The sequence below is a fragment of the Sitodiplosis mosellana genome, unplaced genomic scaffold, assembly GCF_009176505.1.
Source record: "Sitodiplosis mosellana isolate CC-2019 unplaced genomic scaffold, AAFC_SMos_1.0 Smas_scaffold_6226, whole genome shotgun sequence".
Taxonomy (NCBI): Eukaryota; Metazoa; Arthropoda; class Insecta; order Diptera; family Cecidomyiidae; genus Sitodiplosis; species Sitodiplosis mosellana.
The window spans coordinates 2,248,953-2,267,739 of record NW_022601467.1 but is presented as its reverse complement, the minus strand read 5'-3'; the positions used below and the strand labels follow the sequence as shown (position 1 = coordinate 2,267,739).

Sequence of the window (18,787 nt, the reverse complement as noted above, 5' to 3'; positions counted from 1 at the left end):
CGGTGTGTGTGTGATATATTGTGACGAGAGTAAACGCAGAATTAAAAGACAAGTCCGAATGGCTTGATGATTCAAGTGCAACTGATTATTTGTAATGTTTCGAATTGCCGCGACAGGAACGCGTTTTTTTCTTCTTTCTTTCTTGATTCGCTTGTTCATGTATCGCGCAATATGGTGCTGTGCTGTTATGCTGATGTGTATGAGCAATTGTTCCGCCATACTCATCATTTTCATTCGTATGTACATGCAAACGATTTTGTGCGCATACACACCCATATGAGGGGGTCTCGCACCCATAGGGGTATTGCAACGACCATAAAATATATGTATTTCATCAAGTTTATCAAGCTCTTTCCAAGTTTATGCATAGTGTCGAACTTTTGTTCAAGCTCTACCATCTAAATGTACAGTAAAATAATTTACGGGCACGACGTAAGATGATGTTTTTTCTGGTCAAAAAAGTTGCAATATCCCTTTGTACACACCAATTGTGACTGGTTTATGTCGCAAGAGAGCGAACGGCATAGCAGAGAGAGAACTAGAACTGTGGCATTCAACGCACACCAATGCATGGCACAGCAACAAGACACAATGAAGCAACACATAAACACGAACACACACACGCGCACATACACTGACATCGTGTCAACGGGAATTGGCGCGTTTGGTTCGTTAAACAATTGGGTGATATTGTGACTACTTTTGAAAATAACCGAACAATTTCAACGTCAACGTCGAATTCGTGGAATTCGAAAATGACGTTAATTCGCCGTGTTTGAGCCAAATATACATAGGGGAATGTAACCGGTTGTGGGACGGCTCCGGTTGTGGGACAGTCGATTATTTTGACACTTTTGTAGCATTAACATCAAATGATGTATTATAATGTTATTTTATATCCGTAATCAAACTTTTGGTACGGCTTTGAGCTGAATATATGCACTCGTTATATTATTTTCAGACGATGTGTTGAAAAATGTAAAAAAAAAGTTTCATAGACTTCTCTTAAGAAGTAATATTTTCACAAATTTTGATGAAAAAATGATCAGTAAAATAGTGATATACGTAGTTTAAGGACTAAATTTCATCATGAGTAAGTTTTTTTTTATCAATATATGGGCATTGAAATTTTTTGTTTTGCATCACATCCAAGTGGTGTACAATTCCGGTTGTGGGACAGTCATGTAGCCGGTTGTGGGACACCCATTTTTTGCATTGAAAACATGAATTCGACATTTCAGTGATGAAATATGGTCATTTGTGTTAAAATAAATATGTGTGGTCGGAATTATTGGTGTTTTTGGTGACTGTCAAATCAACATTTGCATTTCTCATCGTGTTAAAGGGACAGAAGACAGCTTTTCCAGTACAGGGTTATGATACTTCAGTCCAAACAGTCAAAGATTCGTATGACTGAGACAAAAAGTAATTAGAGAAACCTTGCTTGACTTTGAGATGCACCGAACAGTGGATTGAAGCCGATACACGGATCAATTGGGGTAGCTATTCGATGATATTACAAAAGTAAACTATGCAGAGTTACCAGAAGTAATATTTCGTTCAGCTACAAACATTCCATCGAATATTGACCAATAAAAATTCAATAAAATCCTTTTCTTGCCGTAGAAAAGTCCACTTCAAATGTGCAAAGGCCTTTAATGGTGTCTAAATGTGCATTCACTGCGAATTGAATGTGAATGAAGATTATGGCTTATTTTCATTCGTAATTTGACATGTAACCACCATTTGATCATTGTTTGCCTATGGTAGTCTAAAAAATTAAATTAACAATCATAAAATCATGATTTCTAATGATTTTACTTCAATCTTGGACATTTTAAGCAAAAAAAATGAGGTGTCCCACAACCGGGTACAATTTTTTTTTCGTCATTTTCAAGACTGTCGGGAAAATGAGCATAAAATTTTTGTTGTGCATATAAATGACTAACTTTGTTTGGAGAAAAGTTAGCTATGATGGTTATCTTTCGAACGGTATATAGGGTTTGGAAAAATATAGGATAAAAAAAAATTTGTGGCAAAAATACAAAACCCGTCCCACAACCGGTTACATTCCCCTATACGTATTCATATTCCAAATATCCATTTTACGCAAAAAGTACCATACATCAGATTTCATAATAGCAACAATAAAATTAATAAATTATGGGAAGAGAATCCAAGAGAAAAACATATAGCGCATACATATATGCGCGTTTTCCTAAATAAACTGCTAACTCAGCTACAATCGAAAGCAAAAATCCAATGAACTGGCACAAGCTCGAACAAGCCAACGAAATAGAAAGAACACGAAAGGAAGAGTTCTTCTGCAAGAACATCAACAAACTATTTGTCATATTTTTTTTAAGATTCGAGAAAAAAGATTTATTTTTAAAAAATGTTTGTAAAAGAATTGCATACAAAATCAATTTTGGATGGCCTTCTGATAAAAAAAATCAAATAAATTATAGTTACAATATGTGTTTTTCTTCTGTTTAAATGCATAATACAATAAAAAAAATGATTGAGCCATATACAAAAGTAAAAAAAAATGCATCAATAAAATCAAAATGGAATTGAAATGATTATTGCTCAATTGGTGTTTTTTTTTTTTTCATTTTCAGCCGTAAAACCCGGGATTAAAATAAAGATTTTTGTTAAAGCCGCGATCTTCGTTGCTCACCGTTTGCAAATGATCGCGTTCGGTACGTTTTATGTTCATGTGTTCGCCGATAATTTTGAGCAAATCCTCGAGATGTGTATCGTGTGAGTGCTCAGCCAATACTTTACACAAGATTTGAACGTACCATGAACCTTCAACCGGATCACGGAAGGCATTGTAGCCCGAAACAGTCGAATAGCATATCTTCATATCGTAAAAGGTGGCAATATTGGTTCCTTCAGTATTTGATCCAGAACTATCACTTTCGGTTATTGTTTGTATCACTTCGGTTTCTGATATTGTTTCTGATATTGAAGTCCTATTGAAAATTGTGGAAAAATTTCAGTAAAAAAGAAAATATTCAATGATTTTATACTTTTTGAATGGTTTGATTTTGAATCAATTTGGATAAATATTATTTGTTTTCTATTTTTCGTTTGTTTGTTGAACAATTGCCAAAATATACAACATAATTTTAGATGTGTATGATGTAAAAATATAGTAAATTCCTTAAAAATCCATATAATAAATTATCGAAACCATGCAAATCATGGTTAATTCGTTAAATTTTTTTCCTGTCAACTATAGTATCCGGGATTGAAAAATAAATTCTTATTAAAGCCACGGTCTTCGTTGCTGGTAGTTTGGAAATCATTGTTTTCGTTACGTTTTTGATTCATAAGTTCGCCAATAATTTTGAGCAAATCGTCAAAGTGTGTATCGTGTGAATGATGTGCAAGAACTTTGCATAGAATTTGAACATACCATGAACCTTCCACTGGATCACGGAAGGCAGTAAAACCGGCTAGCGTTGAGTAGCAAATCTTCATATCATAGAACGTTGGCACATTTATTCCTTCGGCCAAATTGCCGGTGATCTCGTGTTCAGTCGATTTTCGCGTCACTCCATGGTCTGACAATGGACCTCTGATTTGAGTAAAAACCATTTTCAAACAAAACGCAAATATTAATCAAAATGTATGAAAATGAAGGATTTTGAAAAAAAAAAAACCAATTAAATAAATAACATTCAACTGATTCATGTACAAAGCCAAATATTCAATTGCATGAGATTTGTTTCAATTTTGCATTGTTCTTAAAATAGAACATTGGATTTAACACTGTGCTGCATGTGAACAAATCTGATGCGGCATTGCAGTAATGAGAATTTTTGTTTCAACGAACAGATGAAGTTACGTAAGTAGCCATATTTACCTGCAAAACGGGAAGAGGAATATCTTTGGTTTTCCGACCAACAGCTGGCAGTTAAAGTTATTAAATTTAGTCAATATATCTTCAACTTCAATTCTTCCTCCATCAACGAATTCTACTTCGTTATGTTCACCATGACTTAATACAGCAAATACAAAACAGTCATACGTGCGTATCTCTTTACAATGGATGATATTTTTCAAAAAGTCCAAAAATTCCTGCAAAATACAAAATATTAACGAATATAGAAGACAAACAACGCTGCTCGTCAGGTGAATAGGCACTTACATATTTCGTTAAGTCTTCTTGTACGCATATAAAAAAGCCCATTTGGCGAAAGACATGCACGAGATTATCACGATCAGTTTCAGCACCATTACGTCTGCGCCATTGGTTCCTAAAGTGTATATTATTTACAATGATAAGTATTCCTCGTTTTTCCGAATTCATTGGATCTGCGACAAAACAGAAAAGCAAGAGAGAAATAAAAATCATTTGTTGTTCTAATGGTCGAATGGTCCAATTAATGTGATTGGTCAAACTTACAGGCGCTGACTTTTGATGTGCTTTCGCCATGGAATTTCGTTGAATACTCCACTTGAATCTTTAATTCTGGGTTGATTTGTTCCTTAAATTCTACAATTTGTGGTCTTCGGTTTGGTAACGGACGACTATTAGCTAAACTGGCATTTCGTAATTGATTGACAGCTTCTTGAATTCTCGGCGATAATGATCTTGATGTGGATGGCACCGCAATGTACTGATTATCATTGTTATTGTTGTTGTTGTTGTTTGTGTTGTTATTATTGTTATGATTATGGTTAACGTTTACAGTTGCCACATTATTTGTGGCTGGATTTGTGATTACAGTCCGATTGAGTAGATCACGTATGCTGGGCTCGTTATCATTTATCGTTCGGTTACGATATGATACGTGTGTTAGGATTTCATGTGCATCGGGAAAATGCTGCTCGAGTATACTTATTAACAGTTCATATGCCTTTGGCCCACGGCGAGTTATCTTTTCAAACAGTTTTCGGTGACGTGCCTCTTCGGTTGATGCCAACTAAAATCAAATGATTTGGTTTACTTTTTATTGAAAGACTTCGATATCTTAAGTGAGATAGAGAGACGAAATCGTTTGCACAATCCTTTTTCTCAGCTTAAAAAAACCAAGGAAAAGTGAACGAAACTCACCTGAATTTTATCTACCATTACTCTGTACAAGAGCTGTTGTTCCAGACAGAGCCTCACAAGAACGTCATACTTGGTAAATTTTACTAATTTGTCGATATTACTTAAGATTTTTGTCCGATGCTCTTGCTCCATTGTTGCTAATGTAATAAACAAAGGCAAATGAAGGTGTGAAATTTATGTGTTAAATTAATGTGACTTATTTTAGAAAAAAAAAAAAAAATTTCAATGTGTGAACTTTGTTCTGATCAGTGAACTCAGCGATGAATTGAAATCCTACGATCACATTGCAATCACACAAGATACATTAATCGACGACATTTTTCATTTTAACCAACTCAGACCATCGAGTTATTTTGCGGGTCCGAACTGTGAACATGTTATAACATGATGACTAATACATCAACAAAGAAACTTTTTTTTCTCAATACAATGGAAGGTAAATTCGTAGAGTTCTATGAAGATTTTAGTTTAAAGTTGCATACAATTAATTATTCACTGTTCTTACCTTTGCATGTGGAGACCGTAAACTAATTTCCATTAAATCTAACACAAAATGCAATAAAAATAAAAATAAAATTAACTAACAGCACCAAGACTCGTTGCAGTCGTTTTTGTTTATTAGTTCTTTCAAATGGACAATGACGAACTTTTTTATTACTGTGCCTGAAACGTCAAGGTAAAAATGGCGGTGCATGTATATGTATCCACAACAATTCAATTGTTATCACTGTTTAAATTCAAATTATATCATTTCCACAATTATAAGAAACAACAAACTGAATTTCTTTTTAAATTTTGAAAAAGACAATTTTCTTTTTGTTTCGAAATATTGTTCACGTTGATAACATTTGATGCTGTTTGCATTTGTATCGCGCGAAACAATAAATATATACGACCCTGGAACTTACAACGGTCTATTCAGCGCCAAAAACACATTGTGCGTCAGTTTTGTGAACTATGCAGCAGATATAAATTTTGCTTGTCACTTTTCGCAACTAAACAACAACCAAAAATACCGAATCAAATCATAGACATTTTTGCTGCTGTTTCGATCATACGTTTTTGTTTCATTTCGATCACCGAAATTAAAATCTGTACAAAGAAACGACCGATAGACAGCATGGCCGGAACATCATCAGACGCTGAAACTGCTCGGAAAACCTGGGAAATCGAAAATGAAATCGAAACAATTCCAGCCAGTGATGAAATATTCCGATATGATTCACAAGAACAGCAACAGTTTTTGGCTGCCCGTAAGTTGTCAAAAGTTTGAGCAACGAAAAAAAAAAGATGAAATAATCGAGAGATTATTTCAATTGATAATTTTATGGGAAACATTATCTATTTAAAAAAAAAAATGATTTTTTTCAGGTCCATGGGAAAAAGATCCGCATTATTTCAAAGATATTCAAATCTCCGCATTGGCATTGCTGAAAATGGTGATGCATGCCCGGTCAGGTGGTTCACTCGAAATTATGGGTCTTTTGTTAGGAAAAGTCGTTGAAAATACCATGGTAATTTTGATTGCATATACTTTTTTTTGTTGTATCAACAGCATTCGTCATTGAAATCGGCATTTTCGCTGTTTTAGATTGTTATGGATGCGTTTGCACTGCCAGTTGAAGGAACAGAAACGCGTGTCAATGCACAATCACAAGCATATGAATACATGACGGCTTACATTGAGTCGGCATCGGAAGTTGGTCGTTTAGAAAATGCAATCGGTTGGTATCACAGTCATCCCGGCTACGGTTGCTGGTTGTCTGGCATTGATGTGTCAACACAAATGCTCAATCAGAATTTCCAAGAGCCATTTGTGGCCATTGTTGTTGATCCGGTGCGAACGGTATCGGCCGGTAAGGTGTGTTTGGGTGCATTCCGAACATATCCAAAGGGTTACAAGCCACCAAATGAAGAACCATCCGAATATCAAACGATCCCACTGAATAAAATCGAAGATTTTGGTGTTCATTGCAAACAATATTATGCGTTGGAAGTGAGCTACTTCAAATCGGCCTTAGATCGAAAGCTGTTGGATTCACTGTGGAATAAGTACTGGGTTAATACGCTTGGTAGTTCGGGTTTACTGAGCAACACCGAATATACAACGGGCCAAATTTTCGATTTATCCGAAAAACTGGAACAAAGCGAAGCCAGTTTGGGACGAGGTCCATTTGTTGTTTCAAGTAAGTATGCCAAGTGTTAGACTAATAGTATCTATATTCTAGAGTTTTCTCGAAATAAAACTCTGATTCTATTTTCATTTTTTTGTGCAGGTGGTGATCCAAACGAAAAACGCACCGAAGACAAACTTACAAAAGCCACACGAGACTGTAGCCGCGCCTCCATCGAATTGATTCACGGACTCATGGCGCAAGTCGCGAAAGATAAACTCTTCAACTCAATCGGAGCCAAGAAATGAATCTAAATCCACACAGACACCCACACATACAAACCTCAGATAAACATACAAACCTTTGATAAATGAACATAATGTTTAACATTTATTCTAATTTAATGCAAAGCGAATAACAATAAAATTGAAATACGATTGAATTACATATACGGTGTGTGTTTTTTTATTTATTCAAAACTATTTGTATGAACATGCGTTCAATGTTTAACTTCGGTTGGTTCTTTTTGTGCATAGGCTGGTGTGAACTTCTGACGTTTACCACGATACAAATGGGCGGCATGCGGAAGTAAAGCCGGTTTTCGAACAAAAATTCCACGTTGCTCTGGTGTCCATGCATAGAAATGGGCAGTTTCAGTTGGTGGTAAATTCACCGACACCCAGCCAGCGGATGACAAGATGATATCTGCGTGAAAAGGTAAACCATTATTAATATGCTGAATTGAGTGCAAATTTGCCGTTAGTGTCAAAATACCTACCACAAACAGATTTGTTTCGTGTGTCATAATAGTTTCCAACCGAGATTTTCTCCTCGTATCGAACGAGTGGTGGAAATTCCTGTATACGTTTCTCCTCGCCCCGTGGAACATTCAGCAGCTCAGTGCCAAGACATGCTCGATAAATTTCATCCGCCTTCGCTGTGTTCACAATCATTATCGATAGCTTCTCAGATGCATACACAGCCAAACGCATTTCACTGGCGCCACCGATATAATCGACCCGGCCAAGACCAGAGAGAAACAATGATTGACCAGGCAGCATATAAAATACTCTTGGCCAAAGAGTCAGTTTTGGGATTGTGTACAGCAGCTCTTCACTTGTCAGAAAATTTATTATTTGCTCGTGTTGTATAACGCCCGGTGTATCGTACAGCCACTTGCCATATTTGAAGGACTTATGATGCTCATTGAAATATTTCTCTGTCGGCGGTGCATCGGTCAATTGTATTTCATTCTCTTCTTTTGCATCTGGTAATAATTCGTAGGTTAAACCTATCCGAAAAATAAAACATGGTTCATTTATGTTTCCTAATCTTTGGATTTTCTGTTGTTAAACTCACCAATATGTTCCATTAGTGTTTTCTCTGGTGTTCGACCCGTGAAAATTTGACTGCGTCTTAGACTTTCTAAAGCTTGTTGCTTCCTTTCTTCGTTCATTAAACGTTTTCTTCGCTCATACAACAACGCGTTTGATGGTCGAGCAATTGGAAATTTCAGCATACGGAGTGTTGTTCCTGGCCATAAGCTAGATGTTGCACGCCGTATTAAGTTTCGTGCACGGATTTTACAATAGTCGGAGCCCAATAGAGCATTGAATAACGTACTCTTTCCCACATTTGCATTTCCAAGCAAATACACATCGCCTTTGTTCGGCCAGATTGTGTGGAGGCAAGTGATCAAATCTTCAATTCCATAATTGGTTTTGGCCGATATCAAGCATGTGTGTTTGATGTTTGCCCTCGACAACCCGAATTCGACAAGAGCATCTTCCAGACGTTTCGTCACATGGTTGAGATAGTCTTTGGAATCTTGTGGCAAAAGATCAACTTTATTGCCAACCACAACTACCGGACGCTTTTCTCCGATGATATCAATGATATTTGGCCAAATGGAACATGGAAAATCGATTAAATCGATCATTAGGATTGCAAGCGCGAACTTATCTTTTATTTGTGATATCATATTCACATAATCCTCAGCGCTGACCTGTACTTTCAGTGCCGTGTTGTAGTTCTTCAAGAAATGGCATCGTTGGCAAATCAGCCGTTTTAGCACAACTCTTTCGTGCCCGCTCATCAATTCACTAGGTAAATAGCCCGGAATACTCGGATCGGCACATTGTAAATTCGAACCGCATCCGTGACAAGGTACTTTTGAAAATGGCACTTTTGGATCTAATCGTGAGAGAGACATTGAAATAGAAAAACTTTAATTTGAAAACAAGAAAACAAACAGCAATGAATGATTCATTTGATTATTTACCTGGTGTGCCATACTGTGTGTCAGGCAAGTCATTTTCATCGAATGTTTCGTAATCTTCCATCCAATTATCCGGAAATGATTGAATTTCATGCTCAATCGCTGATCGTCGCAAGCCCATCTCAGTCAATATTTTCAGTTTAGCTCTGGCCAATTGTGCTTTTTTCTCTTCATCCTCAGCTATCACCGTTTCCCGTACTAATGGAGTGGTTGGTTCTACTTCGTCTATAACCGTCTTTGCGGTATTATTATTTTGTTTCAAATCATTGAATTCGATCAGTTTCTCCACTAAAACGGACGGTTCCGATTCTCTGGCTTTATTTAATCGCTCAATAAATGCTTTGGAGCCAAGTTCGAATAATAGTTCCGACCGTTGTTTATATGTTAGCGGTTTTTTATTCAATTCTATGTGTGAACTGTATGATATATCTGAATCATATTTTTTGACCAGTGATACAATTTGTGGATCTAGCGGTTTCTTGTGGTAAGAAGGCTCATCTAATTCCCGTGATTTTAAAGTGTGTAACAGTTGACGGCGGCCGAATAATTTTCGGGACAGTTGCAATATTCGAATCATCTCATGAAATTGATTTATTAAAATAAAGAACAATAAAAAAAATCTATGCAAAACAAACACTGCACCAATCCATACCAACGTATTTGATAAAGTCTATTTATTCGATTGTAGCAACATAACCTAAATTACCGCAATACTCAATGCGACACCCCTGTCATGTGGCCAACTGTCAACAGCGAATTTACAATGAAATTGACACATGAGATTGTAGTAACTGCGTTTGCCGCATCATAACTGTGTGGCGTGCCAATGAAAGCGTGCACACTTCCTACAACACAAAACTAAGTCTTTTCTTTTCAGATCCGAACAAGAAGACACAGAGGTTCGTGTTTTTAACAATTTTTTTTCTAATTTTCAATCATCCAAAGTTCCATAGAGTGGATTTTTGTGAAATATATACCAAATTGTTTATTGAAACTTAATCTATTGAAATAAGCTAATATTTTTGTGCGAGATGAATAATTTTCAACATATTTTTTCGATTTTTTACAGGCGAAAATGGGTCGCCGTCCAGCTAGATGGTGAGTGTATATGTAATTACATTACCTTTTGTGTTGACGTGATATCGAATGTCATGTGTGTGTGATTCAAAAAAAGATAAATGTGCCACGGCCGATTCAACTGTGAATTTCCTTTGCAACTACCTTTATTTCGACTGAAAATTTAAAAAAATCGATTTAGTTTACATATTAAATACGATATTTTGAGTGAAGGTAGATCAAAAACACGTCATTGGGTGAGGTAGAATGGTTTTCCAAAATTCTAACCTCAAAATGGCTGTGACAATACAATTACCGAAATTAGTCTGTGTGTTTCACGTGGAAAATAGATCTTTAAAAAAAACGCATGGGGAATTCCGTTCTTGAATCAGTAATACATTCGATTTTGAATCAATTCAGTGAGTGTGGTATGTGAAACAAATGTACTAAATGGTTGTTATTATTCTTCCGTTTTCAGTTACCGCTATTGTAAAAATAAGCCGTATCCAAAATCTCGTTTCTGTCGTGGTGTGCCAGATCCAAAAATCCGTATTTTCGATTTGGGCAAAAAGAAGGCTACCGTCGAAGACTTCCCACTATGCGTCCACTTGGTTTCAGATGAATACGAACAGTTGAGCTCTGAAGCTTTGGAAGCTGGCCGTATCTGCGCCAACAAATACTTGGTCAAGCATTGCGGTAAAGATCAATTCCACATTCGTATGCGCGTCCATCCATTCCACGTCATTCGGATCAACAAGATGTTGTCATGTGCCGGAGCTGATAGGTATGTGTTTCATTTTCTACATCTCGCATTCACTTTGCCACTTTTGTGTATTGGGATTTCAATGATGATTTGCCTCGAGCACTGGGTTATGAATTCTGTGATTACAAACATAACTTTGACATTTTTTGACTGACAAAATTTATCCCAATACATCACTTGCATTTTGCATAGCCACAACAATGTCACGTGTTTAGAACAATGTTTTTTAATTGTGAATTGGTTTTTTTTTGCTTTCATTTTGATTAAAACAGACTCCAAACTGGAATGCGTGGTGCCTTCGGTAAGCCACAAGGTACCGTAGCACGTGTACACATTGGTCAACCAATCATGTCAGTGCGTTCAGCTGACCGTTACAAGGCTCAAGTTGTTGAAGCTTTGCGTCGTGCTAAGTTCAAGTACCCAGGACGCCAAAAGGTAAACATTCATAATTTCTGTTCTGATGTGTTCCACACATGGTGGCGCAATCATTTCAACAATTTTGTTTTATTTTTTTTTCTCGACAGATTTTCATTTCAAAGAAATGGGGATTCACCAAATTCGATCGTGCACGTTACGAAGAACTCCGTGACCAAGGACGTTTGGCTCCAGATGGTTGCAACGTTAAATACAGACCAGAACACGGTCCAATGGCTGCATGGGAAAAGGTTCAAGCTCAAATCTATGCTGAATAAATTCTAATTTAATCAACGGATACATGCTGGACATCTTAAGCAACCATTCAGTGAAAGAAAACGAAAAATTAAAGATGGAATAAAAACATTCATTTTTATTACATGCGAATTGTGTTTCATTTAATTCGTTCTTCTGCCATGTTTGACCGAGTTCAGAGCCGCAAAACTATGACAGATATCATTATAATTTGGGCTGTCTGTGTAGCAGCTTTGAACATGAGCATCAATTTATATTGAAACCAAGAAAATTTTTAGGTCTTAGAAGAAACTGATTCTGATACAGCCAACGCCACATTGATGAGTGACACAGTCAATTATATTGAAATTGAAGACACCCAATCATATCTTAAGTGACGGTGCAACATCGAGAGTTTTTAACCGTGTGGCTAATTGTGAAGTCACTTATGAATTTATGCCTGGTTTCCGTGTTGATCCAACTTTGTTGTATGTGAAAGAAGAGCATCAGTTTGATAGATGGAATTCAGTATCACCGATTGGTATTTCTTACAAGTGTTATGTGCGCGTATGCAATTGTCGAACGCACGTTAGTTGCGGAAAATGCTTTATTGCCGCATCTGGTTTGCAAGACCATCTAAATCAAACAGAAATGTATATCAACTCACGTGCGCTAAATGAGATGAAACCAATCGTGTGAAGCACCTAAGGCCAAGACAGGTGTTCCATAACGTTATGAAGTGGTATATTTATTTGAAAAACATTTTTTTCTATGCCGTAGCAGTCTTATAAAAATCAAGCTAAAAACAAAGCATTTTTTTATAAAACAAATAATATAGTTCTCGTATGTCAGTCAGAAAAGTACAAAAATTTAGAAAAAGCGTTGCAAAGGTGGTAAAAGATATGTCTTTTTTACGTGAAATACTTATTAAAAGTGATTGTCATGAAATTAGCTATGAAAAAACGTCTGTCATCAACACCAGTCAAAATCCAGACCATATTCATGCATCATTTGTCCTGAGAAAATTGCCCATAAAAATTGCTAACAAAATTCGTTGTACGCTCACATCTCTTGCCGGTTATTCGGAAACACCACTTTTGCTATAGAGTGTACGTTTGACGTCATGTACTACAAGCCATTGTTTTCGAGTCTATTGTTTGTTTGCAAACATTGCATCAAAAACATATGGTAATTGATCTTGTTTATGATCAACAAATGCAAAGACAAATACATTGATTGATCCTACACCTGTTGCAATATTTCTAATAAAATGTAGGAAAAGTATGAATGTTGGCAAATAGTTTCAATAAAAAGCCCATAACCAAAAGTTCAATGTGCATTTTTCTATCAATTCTATGCTTGATTCCTATATTTACTCTGTTGTAAACGTAGCATTATGTTTAGAAAATGCTAAACGATAGCCGAGAAAGCGAATGCCACACGACTTTCTTCAAGGAACATTTCTTTTCTTTTTTTTTGTTCTTCAATAAATATCCATTCACCAAATGTGCATGAAAATCTAATAGAAGTCCATACTATTTGAAAAAGATCGTAAAAAGAATTTATTTAGTCCTCGAACTTCAAATAGTAATTGGCTGTTGCTTTCTCTCTTTTGAAAACCACGCCAAAACCAAGTGGCGGTGAGATTGAAATCAAAGTGTAGCTGTGAACGGTCAGTTAAGTCAACACATAGGAATAGCATAGTAGCACAGGCAATAACTTAATACTGCGCCGAGCGTCTATGTTAGTATCCGTATTGCGTGCAAACAGCACAACCAACACCAACACATACACACACACGAATATAACATTAACGAATAGGTTACTTGATACACAGTCGGAACAGTTTTGCACAGTCTGCAAATTATAGCGCCTAATTCAGTTGAAAAGTGTATTTTCTCAGTCATTTCATTTCGAACATTTGAACAAAATGGAACAACCATCGGGATCGGGTAAATTGAACGATTATTTTTTTTTATCTTGGACAATTTTCTATTTTCTACGTTTTTCTTCAGTTTCAATTTGTTTCATCAATCACAACATTAGAACTTGAGAATTAGAAATTTTCCGCTGTTTTACCAACAACAATGTGTTCATTTATTTTAGTTTGCAAACAAATGCGACATTTTCGCATTTCGTAGAAATAACGGGAAAAATAACAAATCGACTTTGCACTTGTTACATCTCTATCAGATAGCGTCGCTTAACTGTTTTTACCATGTATACGTGATTTTGTGACTTTGTGATAATCTATTGATTTGCAAATACAATTTTAAGGAAAATGAATAGAGTTTTAGCATTTCGGTTGAATATTCGTTTGAATTTGATCAGTTTGGCTACTTTGATGTGATTTGTGAATTGAAAGGGATCTAAGTACACCTTGAATAAAAAGTGTATTTCTTTTCTGTGCGTTCAACAGGTAAGCGTCCTCGTGACGAAGACGGAGCAAGTGCGCCATCCAAAAAGCGGAATCCCAATGAAAAACGTAAGTAGAATCAATTTTTTTTTTTAAATCGATTGAGCCGATGGAAAATGAGAAACTGATATTCGAATAGGTGGCGATGATCGCGCACGTGGCTTTCAACAAATTATCGTCACTCGGCCACACGACGGTCCGAGAAGTTTCAAAGAAGGTGATCGGCTTCGATTACAAGCGAATTACTTTCGTTTGGTCAAAACGCCAAAATGGCAAATTTACAAGTACCACGTAAATTTCGAGCCGGAATGCGTAATGTCGCGTTTGCGAAACGCATTAATCATGCAACACAAGGAAAATATTGGTGGATTCTTATTCGATGGCACACAGTTATTCGTGACCAAAGATTTGGGCGGTGACAGAGGCATTGTCAATCTTTCGTCCACCACAAGAACGGGTGAAACGTACACGTTGACGCTGCAGTTTACCAAAATCGTTCAAATGGACGAACCAGAATCGTTGCAAATTTTGAATTTGATTTTGCGCCGTGCAACACAAGCACTCGAACTACAGCTGGTTGGCCGTAATTACTACGATGCCGCATCCAAGGTAAATGCTATGCGACAAATGTTAAGATAGGAGACGAATATAAAAGACAAAAAAGATGACGTTGAACTTATATATTTCTTTCGCAAATAGATTGCATTAGGTCAATTCAAGATTGAATTGTGGCCTGGTTTTGCGACATCGATTCGCAAGCATGAACAAGACATCCTGTTGAACTGCGATGTCGCACACAAAGTGATGCGCATGGACACCGTCTACGATTTGATGGAAGAAACTCTACGGAGTGATCGCGCCAACTTTCAGAATAACTTCAAGCAAAAGGCGCTCGGCTTGACCATTCTGACGGCCTACAATAATACCACATACCGCATTGATGACGTCGATTTCGAAAAATCGCCAAGATCTACTTTCGAAAAGAAAGGAACTGCCATCTCCCTCGTTGAATATTACAAAGATGTAAGATAGTAAATGCTTTCGATGTTTTTTCTTTGCATAGCTGTTATTACACGTATCGTTTTTCCATTGGTAAGAAATATCAAATTCAAATTCGGGACGACAAGCAGCCACTGCTCATTACAAAACCAAAAGAAAGGAACATTCGTGGTGGCGCGGATAAGCCGACGTGGCTGATTCCTGAGCTGTGTCGCATCACTGGTTTATCAGAACGTCAACGATCTGACATTGGGTAAGTTTGTGACTTTCGCTAGATAGTTTTCGATCAAAATTGATTGAGCATATGAAATGTGTGATTTTCAGTTTGAAAAATGCCATGAAACCGTACTCGCAAATGGTACCACGTGTACGAAAGGAACGTTTGCTTGCCTACAACAATCGCGTGCGCACCACTGAGAAAAGTATCAGTGTGTTGCGCGAATGGAATCTCGATTTAGATCCGAGATTGGTGGATGTCGAAGGCCATAAATTGGCACCGGAAAGGCTCTTGTTCGAGAATAACAAAGAACACGCGTAGGTTTTATTTAATGCAAGTGAAATTTTTCAAAGGTTTTCAAAAGTATTCATTTGTCATTGTTCAATCGACAGTGTTGTCAACGGTCAATGGGATAGAGAATGTGGTCGTGGCTTGCGTCTATTCCAATCGCAAGTGGTTTTGAAGCGTTGGTACATCGTTTTCCCGACCGTGATGGAACGAGATGTTAACCGTTTCGTTAATCGCGGCATGGAATTGGGACGAAACATGGGCTTTGAAATTAGCAAGCCAAGATTGTAAGTGCAGTTTGCTTTAATTCGGTTGGAAATTATTTGATAAACAGTATAATTTTTTCCTGATTTCAGCCAAACGGTGAACAATGACCGTGCCCTGGCTGGTGAAGTTGACCGCTTGGCCGGTACCAATCCGCAAATGATGTTCTTTGTGGTAACATCGAACAAAAACAACAACGGCGATATGTAAGCTCAATCAATCCATTTTACGCTGATTTTTCACATTAGATAAACGAGTTTTCCCCTATTTAGCTATTCGTCGATCAAGAAAAAATGCTTCGGTGACCATGCCGTGCCATCGCAAGTGGCCACCAAGTTCAATTTGATTAAAGAAAAAGGCTATGATTCGATTGTTACCAAAATCATCATCCAAATGTGCGCTAAACTCGGTAAGTAGCTAAAAACATATATTTTTTTCTTTCTGAAAATCATTTTGAAGAGTTTTTTTTTCGCTTGAAACCAAACGAATGAAAAAAGAGTGAGAGTGATATCAATTCGATATCATTTCGTAGTTTTTTCAGCAAACGACTTTATTTTACTATTGGTCATTGATGAATTTATTATCTAAAATTTAAACTCGTTGTATTTGGATATTCAAAGGTGGTGCTCCGTGGGGTGCAAAGATTCCGTTGGCCGGTGTCATGACAATCGGTTTTGATGTATCGAAAGATTCACAAAACAAGAACATGTCGTACGGTTGTCTCGTGGCTACGATGGACCTCAAAAGCGATTTCAGCTTCTTTGCTACGGTTAGCACATACTCTAGCTCTGAAACGTTGAGCAACGAATTCAGCTTAAGCGTTCGCAAGGCAATCGTGGCTTTTCGCGAAAAGTATGGTGCATTGCCGAAGAAAATCATCATCTATCGGGGTGGTGTTGGCGATGGTGACATTCCATACGTTAAAGGTAATTTATTCAAATGCTTGAAAATAATCATGAACAATTGAATTGGATTTTGTTGTTAATTTGCAATTTAAATTGTTTGTATTGGCATTTTAATCGGTTGCATCCATATTGATATCGTACGACAACGTTTTCATTTCGTGTTTCAAAAAATAGATATGGAAGTAAAAAACCTCGAGATGAATCTAAAGAAGATGTACGATTCGGCTGAGCAGCCGCTGGAAATGGCATTCATGATTGTCACGAAGAAGATCAACAGTCGCATATTCAATGGCGATCGCAATCCAGACTGCGGCACCGTAGTGGACGACGTCATAACGCTTGCCGAACGGTAAGTCAAAATAATATTATCAAAAATTAAAGAAAATACATAATTCTTATACGAATTGTTTGTATTGACGTTTGCAATTATATTGATATTTTCCGCATTTGTTCGATTTGTGTTTTTTTTTCATGGCAGATATGAATTCTTTTTGATATCGGCATCATCGACTCAAGGCACTGTATCGCCCACCAATTACAACATCATCCACGATACATCGAATCTACCACCAAACCGGCTCCAACTTTGGACGTACAAGCAAACCCACTTGTACTTCAATTGGACTGGTACCACCAAAGTTCCAGCCGTGCTTCAGTACGCCACCAAGTTGTGCTTCTTGGTTTCAAACTACATGCACCGCGTTCCACACAACCAGTTGGAAAACAGCCTTTACTTCTTGTAGTGCCTCAAGTACTTATTTTTTTTTCTATCATTTATTTACATATTTTTTTTTAGAATAAGTTTGAATATTGATAAAAACAAAAATAATCTCTCTAAATGTCCTGAAATATCAAAACATTTAGTAAACTGATCGTCATTTATCGATGCATGCATGTATGAATGATGCAGAAAAAAATCAGGCGCAGACTTTGAAAAAGTCATTAAATTTATTGCTTTTATGTTGAAAACATATTCCATTAATCTCATCTATTCTTATCATTATAAATACATTAAATGAAACATAAGCAGAACATAAAAGTGCTTACAATTGAAAAGTGTCATGTTTATTGGACGATCTTCATACACCGGCAAACACATCATTTCCAATGGTCACATTTCGTTTTAAAAACTGAATCATATTTTCATGCCCAAACACTTCAATGTTAATATTAGGACACAGCAAATGTTATGCAAACATATATAAGCTAAACATACCGCAGTCTAGCACTGCCATCATCAAAATTCATGAAGAAAAAAAACCATTGTTTATATTAGCATTAGCCATAGCATCGCAATGAAAAATGCCAATTGAAACAAAAATTTATGTCTCGCCGCTTAGTTCGATATTTATTATTTGTTTGAGCAACTGAATGAAAAACAAGCAATTTAAACAATCGACAAAATTTATCGATGTAACATAAAACGGTGGAGCAGAATGATCATGTTTTTTTTGTTCGGAATTTTAATAAATTCATAACTTAGCCCATAACTTAGAAATAAGTTTCATTCATTGTAATTTTCTCCTGGAAAATAAACTGATTACCATTCCCGTACATATTGGAACCCATGGAATTTTCCCTAATTGCTGGCTTACATTCTCAGCATGGTAAATTGTCCTTGTTCGTGCTTCCATCAGAGGTAATAAAATCTTGTGTAAAAGTGTACAACTTAACAGAACTATTCAACACATAACTGAATCGAGTGAGTCTAGAAGTCTGTAAGTCATAAAATACTACGGTTTATTGCTAGATTTGTATGGAAGGTATTCAA

At 36.7% G+C, this 18,787-nt stretch overlaps 5 protein-coding genes across 5 annotated transcripts; 3 read left to right on the top strand and 2 right to left on the bottom strand.

Annotated features, from left to right (window-relative positions):
* Window positions 1-2,355: 2,355 nt before the first annotated feature.
* LOC129578525 (caspase Dronc) lies at window positions 2,356-5,738 on the bottom strand. The gene is made up of 7 exons (XM_055467252.1): window positions 5,574-5,738; window positions 5,069-5,205; window positions 4,418-4,937; window positions 4,160-4,326; window positions 3,875-4,089; window positions 3,425-3,586; window positions 2,356-2,978 (listed from the first exon to the last, which is right to left on the bottom strand). The coding sequence occupies exons 2-7, from the start codon at window positions 5,198-5,200 to the stop codon at window positions 2,618-2,620; spliced, it is 1,557 nt and encodes a 518-aa protein (XP_055323227.1). The 5' UTR covers window positions 5,201-5,205; window positions 5,574-5,738; the 3' UTR covers window positions 2,356-2,617.
* A 100-nt stretch (window positions 5,739-5,838) lies between these two features.
* On the top strand, window positions 5,839-7,631 carry LOC129578526 (COP9 signalosome complex subunit 5). The gene is made up of 4 exons (XM_055467253.1): window positions 5,839-6,321; window positions 6,440-6,582; window positions 6,660-7,254; window positions 7,345-7,631. Exons 1-4 carry the CDS (start codon window positions 6,189-6,191, stop codon window positions 7,488-7,490), a joined length of 1,017 nt encoding a protein of 338 aa, XP_055323228.1. The 5' UTR covers window positions 5,839-6,188; the 3' UTR covers window positions 7,491-7,631.
* LOC129578524 (nitric oxide-associated protein 1) lies at window positions 7,625-10,184 on the bottom strand. The gene is made up of 4 exons (XM_055467251.1): window positions 9,464-10,184; window positions 8,542-9,375; window positions 7,961-8,473; window positions 7,625-7,887 (listed from the first exon to the last, which is right to left on the bottom strand). Exons 1-4 carry the CDS (start codon window positions 10,035-10,037, stop codon window positions 7,682-7,684), a joined length of 2,127 nt encoding a protein of 708 aa, XP_055323226.1. The 5' UTR covers window positions 10,038-10,184; the 3' UTR covers window positions 7,625-7,681.
* A 48-nt stretch (window positions 10,185-10,232) lies between these two features.
* LOC129578527 (60S ribosomal protein L10) lies at window positions 10,233-12,074 on the top strand. Its single transcript, XM_055467254.1, has 5 exons — window positions 10,233-10,359; window positions 10,530-10,558; window positions 10,995-11,300; window positions 11,552-11,714; window positions 11,804-12,074. The coding sequence occupies exons 2-5, from the start codon at window positions 10,536-10,538 to the stop codon at window positions 11,969-11,971; spliced, it is 660 nt and encodes a 219-aa protein (XP_055323229.1). The 5' UTR covers window positions 10,233-10,359; window positions 10,530-10,535; the 3' UTR covers window positions 11,972-12,074.
* A 1,517-nt stretch (window positions 12,075-13,591) lies between these two features.
* Window positions 13,592-18,580, top strand: LOC129578523 (protein aubergine-like). Its single transcript, XM_055467250.1, has 12 exons — window positions 13,592-13,879; window positions 14,347-14,412; window positions 14,483-14,952; window positions 15,043-15,366; window positions 15,441-15,595; window positions 15,667-15,876; window positions 15,952-16,134; window positions 16,204-16,317; window positions 16,384-16,520; window positions 16,732-17,037; window positions 17,191-17,365; window positions 17,495-18,580. Exons 1-12 carry the CDS (start codon window positions 13,858-13,860, stop codon window positions 17,757-17,759), a joined length of 2,427 nt encoding a protein of 808 aa, XP_055323225.1. The 5' UTR covers window positions 13,592-13,857; the 3' UTR covers window positions 17,760-18,580.
* The last annotated feature ends 207 nt before the right edge of the window (window positions 18,581-18,787 follow it).